Raw genomic sequence first — 12,316 nt, 5'->3', positions numbered from 1 at the left:
AAATGAGTGATTGACATACCATAGCGTAATGAAAATAATTAATCTGTTACATATCCAGGAGATTAAACTTGGAGAATCACCAAAGAGAATCAAGTTGTCTATTACCTACAAAGGGAATCTAGATTGCAAATTCATAAGAGCTTTTCTAAATGCTTCTTTGCTGCTACTAAACAATGGTGGATGCTTTTTCATCAAGTAATACAATCTATTGAGCACTTCCTAAAGACCAGACAATGTTTCGTGTCCTTTATGTGCATTATTTCATTTGTTCCTCACGAGAGTCTTATAACGTCATCTCCATTTTACTAACAATGAAATTGAAGCAGAGACAGGTTAAGAAACTTTCTCGAGGTTATTCAGAACCAGGATTTTAACCTGGTTTGAGAGCTTGTTTTTTAACCCTATAAATTCCCTCCTTAAAAATGTCACAAATGTTTTCTGACTTCCAGTATACTATCTAGGGAGTCCATGTAAAATAGTTCTCCCATGCCTTTAGTGATGCTATACTATCTTTCCAGCCGTGTATTCAGCTCATATTTAATGAACATCTACTAGGGGCCGGGCACAGTTAGGAGCTGGGGATAAAATGAATAGGAACATGATCTAGGTGCCTACCTTTGTGAAACTTGCAGTTTGGTGGGTGAGATGGATAATTAATAAGCAATGACAATATAATATTATCGGAAATGCAGGACCCCATAAAAGGGACACTTAACCCAGACAAAGGGGCCATGAGGCTTCCTGAGGAACTAGCATCTCATTCTCAGTACCTTGCTTGTGTCTAAAATGAGGCCACTACAAAGCCAGCAAAGCTTTGCTAGCTTTGTTAGCTTTGCTAGCTCCTATAAAAGTGCCAGAAATTCAAAAAATATTTGTTGAATTACTAGTGTTAGACTGCCTGAGAAAAATATCTCAAAGGTACTGTGGTTACTACTCTTACATTACCCCAATCTATGTTGATTATTTTTTTCAAAGTGTAGGTTGTTTTTTTTCTAAGTGTAAGTTACCTTCAGGCCATGAGAAAAAAATTCAAATTTCCTAAACAGTACCTTGATTCAATCCTAAGGCACCATGTCTCATACTTCTTACCCCAGTGACCTGAATAAGATTTGACAACTCTAACCATAAAATCTTACAATGGGCTTGGGCTCACAGAGATGAGTTAGTGACACACTGTTTGTCTTTTTAATAAATCAAATTATGACAGTACACTTTTGCGCATTTGCAAGTGTCACTGCTAATTAGCTCAAGGACTCTGATTAGACAAACCCTACCTAAAGTCAATAGGGTAGGTGAGTTTTTGTGTATGTTAAAAGTTGATATCAATATTTTAGCTATAAGGCTCAGATTAGTTTAAAAAAAAGTTATGAAAAAATAATGTCGTAAATAGTGGCTTCGGATATTTTAAACTATAAATTAGTACTTTGTGGTAATTCATTTTAAAAAAGATTTATGACAAGATCCACAGTATTTTAAACGATTGAATCTCATTCCAAAACCCACCTTGCCAAGGCAAAAGCGTCATCAATAAGACTTGCACGATCAGCAGAAGAAAAGTACTGGGAAGAGAAAGAAAAAAAGGTAAGAAACATGAATCTTAAAACAAAACGTGTTGAAAAATTAATGTCATTATGATGCTGTTCTTAGAACAAAAAGAAAACAATTCACAACCATTGCTATTCTTACCTTGTGGTTGAGGGAAAGATTGGTAGCTATCCATTCCCAAGTTGATACTTCATAATTCACACGATAAAACCCAATATGGTCTGGGTTTATTTTGAGAAAAGTGTTTCCACTAGGATTAGGAGAGTTCAAAGTGATTCCTGTGGTAGTAAATAAACACTAATGAGAAACATGTTTGCACGTACTGTAAACACAGAGAAATTAGACCCAGAGGGTAAAAAGAAAAGAAATATTAGCTCAAGGAGTCAAGTTTGATTTGGATCCAAAGCCCCAAAGCCTAATTCTTATTTAGTTGCCTAACTTTAACATGTCATTGTAGTGCGTGAGCTGAAAAAGAAATAAGTAATGTAAATAAGTGTCCTGTAATTTGTGACTTATTATTATTTCTTACTGGCAGAAGCTTGTCATATGGGTGAAATAATTCTGTGCTTGTCAATCCTTCAATAAGTAAAACAATGCTTAAAGACAGAGAAGTCCATGCCCTTTGGGGGTAATCCATATATTCTTATTAATCATGATAGATTAACTACACAAAGAATATTCACTGGGGCAGCCTGGGGAGGGGATAAAAATGTAAACATTTAAAAGAATACTTTGTTTATTAAAATCAACATTCAAATTGATGGAAATGGTGATTGCTAAGCAGAGCAATGATTTGAGGGTCAGTAATGCTCTTAAAATGTCAAGAAGGCTTGCAATAGGACTAAAATCCAAATACAACATTCTTGATTTTGTAGTCCATTTCATGCTCGTTCTCCCAATTTTATTTATCTTTGTAAAGTCTTCTGCTTCCTTATTTCAGTTGATTACATCAATGTTTTTTCATCAGTGGATTTACCAAATTAACTTTCTGAAGTAGCATTCAGAATTTACATAGGGATCTAGGATATAGATTTTGGAAGTTCAACATTGAGGAACAAAGACTTATGTTTTAAGTAAAAACTATTCACTTAAAATAATAGTTATGCTCTGACATGACCAGTGTTTGTTAGCATCCTGTACTTTTATACTTATATACTCTTTTGTTTGTGTGGACAATATGCAATTTAAATAATGATGTGGGAATACTTAGTATATTTAAATAATTTCAAATGGTTTAACGTAGTGATAATGTGGGATGTGATATTGGAAAATAGAAGATGAGGTTGGAAGTAAAAGTGAGGCCTCAGTGTGAAGAGCCACGAGCTGTGTTAAGAAGTCCATCTTCTTTTTTTTTTCTTCTTTTTTAAAAAAATTATTTATTTATATTTATTTTGGCTGCGTTGGGTCTTTTGTTGCTGCATACGGGCTTTCTCTAGGTCTTTTGTTGCTGCGTACGGGCTTTCTCTAGTTGTGGTGAGCGGGGGCCACTCTTCTTTGCGGTGCGCGGGCTTCTCATTGCGATGGCTTCTCTTGTTGCAGAGCATGGGCTCTAGGCACATGGGCTTCAGTAGTTGTGGCACGTGGGCTCAGTAGTTGTGGCTCACGGGCTTAGTTGCTCCGCGGCATGTGGGATCTTCCTGGAGCAGGGCTCGAACCTGTGTCCCCTGAATTGGCAGGCAGATTCTTAACCACTGCACCACCAGGGAAACCCAAAAAGTCCATCTTCTGAGAGATGGTAAGAATAGAGGAGATTTTTAAGCAGGGAAATAATATGCTCCAGCCTGTTTATAGAAAGATAATTTTGGTGGTGGTATGGGAAGGAGATATTGGAAGGAGATTCTAGAGTCTACTGTAATAATCTAGGGCAAGAGAGAATGAGGGCTTACACTAATGTGGAGATGATGAAAATAGGTGATGTGTTCAAGAGACACATCACTGGTAAAATGAACACCGTCCTTTTTCTGAGTTGATGAGGACAGTTAGAGGAGGGAAAAATAGCTTGCATGATTGGATGAATAATGGTGTTGCCCTTACAGAATAGGGGACGATGAGTCAGTTTGGGAGGAAAGATGATTTAAATTTTGGAAGCATTCACAAGGTTTGGAAGATATCCAGGACACAGTAGTTTTCTGTAATATATAAGTAAACTCTTCAACAAGACAATAAGTTTCTTTAGGAACGTTCAGAGTAGGTTCTTGACAAATTGTAAACCTTTACCTCACTCATGTAGTATTTATCTTCTTTGTCATTCTCCCATGGACAGGTTGTTGAAAGGAAGCTAATCTTTTGGCAGCCATACACTTTGAATGTTTGTATCAGGAGGAGAGCCTCTTGCTTAAGCACAGAGCCATATGTTATAGGAGAAAGAGCATGAACTTTCCAGTCTGAGAGACTGAGGATAAAATCATTGCTCTATGACTTACTAGCTGTGTGATCTTGGCCAAATCCCTTGACCTCTCTGTGTCTCAGTTCATCATGAGGGAAGTAGGGATAAAACTCCCTCACAGGGCTGTTGTGAAGATTAAATAAAATAACATAGGTAGAGTGTTGGTCACATAGTTATGTGTCCAACAGATGGTAGCTATCCCCATTATTATGAAAGGGGATATGCCGCCAGTTGTATAAATAGCAAAGCAAATATAAATAACATTGAGAAGCTCCTGGCAATCCATCCAAATACTGCAGTATTTTAGTGTGCTTTATGTACACCTAGTTAAGCCTGTCTAGAGTTACAGTGATTTTTCTCACTTTATAGATGAGGAAGCTGAGATCCAGGAAGTCAGTAGTTACCAGACTTTCCAAGTTCATGCTACTCTTGGAACAGTTGTCAACAACAAAATACTGTTGGGTTGTTCAGTTACATAATGAAGTAAATAGGACTAAAATATTGATGCCTATTCCAGGTGGTGCATAGAAGTAAGGGTGTATGTTTCATTCTGTTTCTCCAATTACTATTAAGAATTTTCTGATTATAACAGTAGTATGTGTTCTTTAGGCTCCAAATATGTATTTGGAAAATACAAAAAGAGTATAATGAAGAATACAGAAATTACCCACCACCAGTTGACATGTTTTTATCTTGTGTGCGTGTATGTATCTTCCATATATATGTACATACGAACACACAATACACATAATGGAACCTTAATGTGTTTATTATTATTAATCCTTTTCATTTGAAATTATATTGTAAGCACTTTGCAATTTCATTTTCTATATATGAAGATTTAAATTTAATGGCCACATAGTACTCTATCATTCAGTTTATAAATTGTTTTGTGCTATTTCTTGCTAGTTTTACACATAAAAGTAGTGAACGAATTCTTTCTGGGTAGGGGCTCTTTCTAGAAAAATTTTTTCCTTCTATTATTTGTCTGATAATTATCTTTTCAAAATTTCATCCAGAGGCTAGTTTCAACTCAGATTTCAATAACATAGCATGCATAATAGTTCTCTAATAGACTATGTTATATAAATAATTATAACAAGCTTCAGTCAACTAGACAGCTTGTGACAGCCTGAAATTTCTAGAGAAGGAAACATTTTTCTTTGGTGACATAAATACTGTGTTGCATCGATCCTTTAGGCAAGTTATTTTTCTGTGTAAAATGACAGTTTATCTTATTAAATTTGTGTATCAGTTAGTAGTAAAACAGCTGAAATACACAAGAGTAGTATTTTTTGAATAATTACAAATTATATTTGGGGACCTAAAAATTTCAAGTAGGACGCACTATCAGAATTTGGGGGGGACTTCCCTGGCAGTCCAGTGGTTAAGACTTCACCTTCCAATGCAGGGGGTGCGGGTTCGATCCCTGGTCAGGGAGCTAAGATCCCACATGCCTTGTGGCCAAAAAACCAACACATAAAACAGAAATAATAACAATAACAAATTCAATAAAGACTTTAAAAATGTCCCACATCAAAAATATCTTTAAAAACTTCCACTAGTATTCTGACTAGTTACAGTTAAAAAAAAAAGAATTTGGGGTCAAGGAAGAAAAGTTCAATCTCTGAAACGAAGACTAACGTGATCCATTGTAAAAATGGATTGTTTATCCATTTGTGACAATGTTTTCAACAAATTACTTATTCAAGGAGATATTAATGATTGTGTTAGTAATAATTATGGAGTCCCATCTAAATCTCAGCAAGTAGCCTAGAAAATCTCCCTGAAAAGAAAGATGTAGGATTAATATGTAATGTATAATAAGTAGGAATCGGGAAAAAATGCAGTCTGACTATCGTGATGAAGGATTATCATAGGCAATGGTTTTGGTGATTGCGAAGAAATAATTGCAAAGGAGAGTTGGATAGTTAAGATCTGTTGATATGTCCCTAGTCTGCCTAGGAAAGCAGGTGCCCAACTTAGCTGGTACATGTGTTCCAGATCGTTTGACAGATCTGCTCTTATAGAGAACAGTGTATATGGAGAAACCTGTTGGTTGTTTACCATACTGTTCCCTTTTCCTCCTGGGTACACAGCTAGACTATATTTATTAGCCTCCCTTGCAGTTAGGTGGCAACATATGATTGACACCGAGACATAAAGTGTGGGGAGAAATAATAGATGCATTTCTAGGTCTGGTCCCTCCATTATCTTCCTCTGAATTCTGATCAGATGCAAAAGATTCAGCAGAGAATTATTTAAAAAGGATAACCAACAAGGACCTACTATAAAGCACAGGGAACTCTGCTCAATGTTATGTGGCAGCCTGGATGGGAGGGGAGTCTGGGGGAGAATGGATACATGTATATGTATGGCTGAATTACTTTGCTGTGCACCTGAAACTATTGCAACATTGTTAATCGGCTATAATCCAATATAAAATAAAAAGTTAAAAAAAAAAAAAAAAGAAAAAAAGATCCAGCAGAGAAGTCCAAGATTGGGTCGAGGGGAGGGAGGAGGTGGAGCCATGAGAAAGAAAAAGCCAGGAATTCTAAGTCATTATCTGAGAGTGAGCTACCTAGGAGAGATGGTAGGTCAGGAACACCTGCATTGGAGTGTTGCATGAATAAGAAGTTTTTATTGCATGAAGCCACTCCTGATAGCCTCTCAATGCAATAATTAGACTCCCCTAGTTAATGCAGTATATATACAAAACAATCACATCTTATGACATCTTTAAAATAATTAATATACCCCAACTCTCTATTTACCCTTATTAAGTAAATTTTCTTCCTGGAAGAGATATCTAATTAGCTGAAGTGAATATTCTGTTTCACCTTGGCCAGTATGTTTTTATTTGTGTAAATTAACAAATTAGCATTCTTATGTGTATGGTTCACATGAATAAGATTTCTGAGACTTGGTTGACCAGGGCTGGATTAAACAAACTGAGCTTCTGAATCTGCAAAATGGAATCCATAATGATTCAATCAAAATTCAAACATTCCATGAGGCTCAGTTTGGAGGAATGAAGAAAGTTTCTCTCTCTCTCTCCCCCGCCCTATTTGCCATTAAATTAAAAAATATATGCCTATCATTATTTTGATATGAAATATTTAAATATAACTACCATCAAATTTTAGTAATATCTTATTTATATGATAGTCAGAATTTGGTTATCTAAACCATCCAGAATGCATCCTCAATCTGAAAGAGTTATGAAAACAGTCATCACAAAATCTATTCCACCTCCTATGCCCTAAACTATCTTTTAGACCCTATGTGCTTATGAATCCCTATTTTAATTTTATTTTTATTTATTTATTTTTTTATAAATATTTTTTAAAGCAATTAAAAATTTTTTTATCTTTTTAATTAATGAATTTATTTTTTGGCTGTGTTGGGTCTTCGTTGCAGCGCATGGGCTTTCTCTATTTGCGGCGACTGGGGGCTACTACTCTTCATTGCAGTGCACAGCCTTCTCATTGCGGTGGCTTCTCTTTGTTGCGGATCACAGGCTCTAGGCGTGCCAGCTCCAGTAGTTGTGGCTTGCGGGCTCTAGAGCGCAGGCTCAGTAGTTGTGGCGCACGGGCTTAGTTGCTCTGCAGCATGTGGGATCTTCCCGGAGCAGGAATTGAACCCATGTCCCCTGCATTGGCAGGCAGATTCTTAACCACTGTGCCACCGGCGAAGTCCCAAATCCCTATTTTTAAATACTATGTTTTAGCAAGATTGGTTGCCTGATATCATGTGATAATCTACAAGTCTTCTAAATGTTAGAAAGCAGCAGATTAAAAACAAAAAGGTGGTATACTACTAAATGTAGATGCACTGACAATAGCCAAAATAGTAGCTGATGCTAAAGATAGAGGCATTACTATACACAGTCAGCCTCTAGAAGCACAGCAGTCTGCAGGCAAACAAACCTTCATTAAGCAAGGACTTCCTGAACTCTTAGTAACTCTTAGGATACACACAGAACCTTGTTGGGAATAGGGGAGCAGGAGACAAGGAGTATGATGTGTAACTCGTATCTTCAAAGAGCTTATAATTCACTTTAAAAAGAAAAGACAAAGCATATGAATCTTAAATAACCATGCTGCTGCTTAAAATCTAAGGAATAATACTAAGAATAAGGATTGATGAAACTAATAGCATAAAATATACTCTCAACAATGAGAGGAGAGATTATTCAGGGTAGGTTAGAATAGCCAGAGAAGCATCTGAGGTGGAGATCCTCTTCTTTTGTTATAAAGTACCTGTTTAATTGTTTTCATGTTTAAAATATCGTGTGTGACACAACTGTAAATAAACGACCTTAGGGGAAGTCCCACTCTTGCCTGGGAAATTTCTAACTGATGAATCACCAAAGAAACCGAGAAGAGGGAGGTGGGGCTGGTAACCTGAGCTGATTGCCCATTCAGTACACTCAGGACATGTTGTCATCTGTGCTCTGAGCTGAGAGCTGAAGATGTCCCCAAACAGGAAACAGGAACTTATTGCATAGCCTAAAAATGGAGCAGACACTTTGAAGTAGGAAGAGATGTCTAGTTTGCTTCTGGCTAAGTGACCAGTCATGATTCTGAAGTTGCAGATAAAGATAGGTTTGTCATCAGAGCTCTGTGAACATTAGAGCCACTTCATTCATTCATTCATTCAATAAACAGTTACTAGGTACCTGCTGGAGATATAGAACAACCCCACAACAACAAAAAATAAGCTCCATTTCTCAAGGAATATTCTACAGAGAGGGGAGAGACAGATAAAGTCAATAGTTACAGCAAAAAATGTCTTAAATGTAATGACAGAGGGATAGAGGTTGCCCTAAGAGCCCTTTGCTTTCTCACTTTCATACTAGCATTTTCTGTCTGTAGCATTATTTCAGTCTACACTCAGTCAATCCTGTCATCCACTTAAACTCTACCTTTAGCCCCCGCCGCTAACTCTCAGACTAGACGTCCCTTTCTTTAGTAACTTTCCTCAACCCCTAAATCTCCGCTGGTGCTTCTCCTGCGAGTGCCTTTGGCTGTTACCACACCAGGCCCTTACGACATGGTATTATGTTTGCCTGACTTGTCCACACCCTCCCTAGACAGTAAGTACCACAAGGTAAGGATTGTGGGTTTTTTCCCCCCCCAGCATTATCTCCATACCTATCCCTGTGTTTGGCCCCTAAGTTAGTTCTCAGTAAATACTTGTTTGAAAGAATTAATTAATGAAATTAATTATTTAATTCATTATTCAAATAGTCTGTCTAATAAGTACATAATACATACAAGAAGAATGTTTACTGTTAACTCCTGAAATCTATTTTACCAAGCACTTGAATAAGCTTTAGTTATCTGGAAAATTTACTTTTGTGGAAACCTCATTTCATGAAAATGCTAGGTACATTGTGTTAGTGTATATAAATTACTCATGCTTTTAAATTTGTAAACAGCAAATCAAGCAGCTTCCCAGACATTCCCCCAACCCTCAGTTAACCAATGGTGACCAATGGGGAAAATATGTAGTAATATTTAAACCAGATCCACTGAAAACCTCCCAAGGGAATCCTAGCCTCATTATGCCTTTTATCGGTGCTATTGCACATTTTTTAAACTTTTTTTCTGTCTTCTCCATTTTCCTTTGGCTTGAGTAATGTACTTGAGTAAGAAAATGGTCAGAAGACGGCTCACAAAAGATAGAGCTTGGTACTCAAACACAAAATTATCCTATATAAAATGCTAAGACAAAATGGCATTGATCTGGGTATTCTAGAAGAATTCAAGAGAAATTGCTGACTACATCAGTTAAGGTTAGCCTAATGACCAAAAGAAAGTTTTGTTGTAAAGGCAACAGAAAGGGGTCTTACCTCGACTATAGCAAAGCTGGTAGAGTTTATAGTAAAAATTAACACTCACAAAATAATTTATAGTAAAAGTAAAAACCCAAAGCTGAAAAAACTATATCGGAGCCACATAAAACCTTGTACACAAATGTTTATAGCAATATTATTCATAACAGCCAAAAGGCAGAAACAATTCATATGCCCATCAACTGATGAACAGATAAACAAAAGGTAGTATCAATATGATACTACCTTTGTAATATCAATATGGTATTACAAAAGGTAATATCAGTATGATGTGAATATAATTTGGCAATAAAAAAGAATGAAGTACTGATACATGCTATGACATGGATGAACTTGAAAACATTATGTTAGGTGAAAGAAGCTATCACAAAATGCTGCATGTATCGTTCCATTTATATGAAATGTCCAAAATAGCCAAATCTATGCAGACAGAAAGTAGATTAGTGGTTGCTTAGGGCTGGGGTTATAGGAGAATAGAGGAGTTGATAGCTAAAGGGTATGGAGTTTCTTTTTGAGGTGACTGAAATGCTCTAAAATTTACTGTGATGATGGTTACAAGTGTTTGTGAATGTAATAAAAACCATTGGATTGCACACTTTAAATGGGGGAATTTCCTAGTATGTGAATTATATCTCAATAAAGTTGTTTTTAAAAAAAATCTACTGGAAATAGTGTAAAAACTTACTTGCCAGAGGAAATTAATTGCTATTTTAGAATATCTTGCAGGAGCAAATAGGCATATGTAAATAGAGGGTAGGTGATCTACTTTTATCCCTGAGAAGTCATGGGGGAAGGTCCATGCCAAATGCTATTCTGAAACCAAGTCCTCATGGGAAGGGATGAAGAAGAGTCTCATTTGTCTTAGATAAGAAGTGATTTTGAAACACAAAACAAGCACAATAGCAAAAGTATAAAAGGCAAGATTCTTCTGGGATGGTTGCTAAAACCTGTCTTATTATTTTTTCAGCGATCTGTAGTAGAGAACATGTGATAAGGTCTCCCATGTTTTTATGTAACTCTAAAATTTTTCAAGAAAGGAAAAGTCAAATCAATGGAGACAGAATACAGAAATATATTTCTAGTTGATTTAAGTGAGCAGAACAGTCACAGCTGAATTTGACACAGGCAAGTGCCAAGTCATTCGCTTAGGGAGATGGTTAGATGGATGGATATAGATATAGGTAGTGCCTTGAGCTACTGGTGACAACTTGACAGCTTAGAAAAAATGATTTGGAGTCATTGAAGATTCTAATGTCATGCTAGTTGAAAAAATGATAGGTCTAATTTAATGGCAGCATTTTAAAAATCAGGCTTGTTACATAACATTCTAAGAAATTCGGTGGCTTATCTGATATTTAAAAAGAAGAAAGGAAAAGAGAAGGAACAAAGTAGGAAGGAAAAAAAGAAGCGAGGAAAGAAGGAAGAGAGCAAAGAAAGGATGAAAATTGATACATTGATCTTCCAGTGGTTGGGTATCTGACCCTTCTCCTTTGGATATGGGTATTTATTATTGTACCAGTCATGGTAAATCATTACAAAGAATTTCTTAAGGTAAAAAAGTTCTCATTATTATAGATAAGGATTTTGGCTCACCAGTTAATTATTTAAGAGGTTTCTTTTCGCTGAAGTTTACATCATAAGTTCCATCTGTATTGTTGTTTCTTTACACTTATATTCATTTAATGTAGTACATTAATTCAAAGAAGAAATAAATCAATTGATGATATTTACCTCTTGTTTCTGACCTATTGTAGAATGTAATCCTTGATTCATTATTTTCAGTCCATTTAACTGGAATATTCCATGTGTAACTAAATTTTTTTAAAAAGAAAAATTTTAACTTTTATCACTAATAAATAAAAACATTTCCGAAGTAAAAACAGACAAGCATAAAAAGCAATAGACAAGCATATTTTCCTCATAAGCAATTGTCCAGTGTATAGTATACAATTAATACAGTTAATACAGTACTCTTTTGTGGTAAAGATAGGCTGTGTAATTGCTTTCAATTTTTATAAATCTCTAAAATTTGGAACTTTGTACCAAAAAATTAGCTAAGGATGAAGAAGATTATTTCAGTAAAAATGCCTTGAGGCTTTGGAATAAAGATATTGCATAAATATAACACATATAAAATTGAGCATTCACATACATACTTGCACAGACTTTAATATGCTCTAGTTTCTGTCAAGGAACACAATACACGTTTAGAATTCAGAAGACAATATTAAAATGCTGTGAAGGAAATAACGCCTTTTAGAAATTATGTTGAAATGACCACCACCACCATCATCCCTTAAAGCTTCTCATGCTCTTTAAATATCTCCTGTTTACAATCATGTGAACCAGTGTGTTGCAAAGAAAAATCACCAGGCAAGCATGTTTCAGGGGGTTTTCGTGTTCTTTTTAGCTTCTTAGTATTTTCTCATGGAGCAGGGGGAGGAGGTTAGCTTTGTACTTTGACACAATATATACTTAACATTTTAGTCTTGAAATCTCATAAAAGAGGTCTTAAATGTCTTTTA

General features: G+C 35.8%; 1 protein-coding gene across 1 annotated transcript in view; it reads right to left on the bottom strand.

Moving 5' to 3' along the window:
- Positions 1–12,316, bottom strand: part of ENPEP (glutamyl aminopeptidase) — a 106,244-nt gene that overhangs the window by 18,758 nt on the left and 75,170 nt on the right. The window contains exons 11-13 of the mRNA XM_007191041.2: positions 11,523–11,602; positions 1,687–1,823; positions 1,504–1,559 (exon numbers count right to left, since the gene is read on the bottom strand). Coding sequence (XP_007191103.1) covers positions 1,504–1,559; positions 1,687–1,823; positions 11,523–11,602 — 273 coding nt within the window. The remainder of the gene's footprint in view (positions 1–1,503; positions 1,560–1,686; positions 1,824–11,522; positions 11,603–12,316) is intronic.

The sequence above is a fragment of the Balaenoptera acutorostrata genome, chromosome 5 (genome assembly GCF_949987535.1).
Source record: "Balaenoptera acutorostrata chromosome 5, mBalAcu1.1, whole genome shotgun sequence".
Taxonomy (NCBI): Eukaryota; Metazoa; Chordata; class Mammalia; order Artiodactyla; family Balaenopteridae; genus Balaenoptera; species Balaenoptera acutorostrata.
Note: the sequence above shows the minus strand (reverse complement) of the source record. Positions and strands in the feature narration are given on the sequence as shown.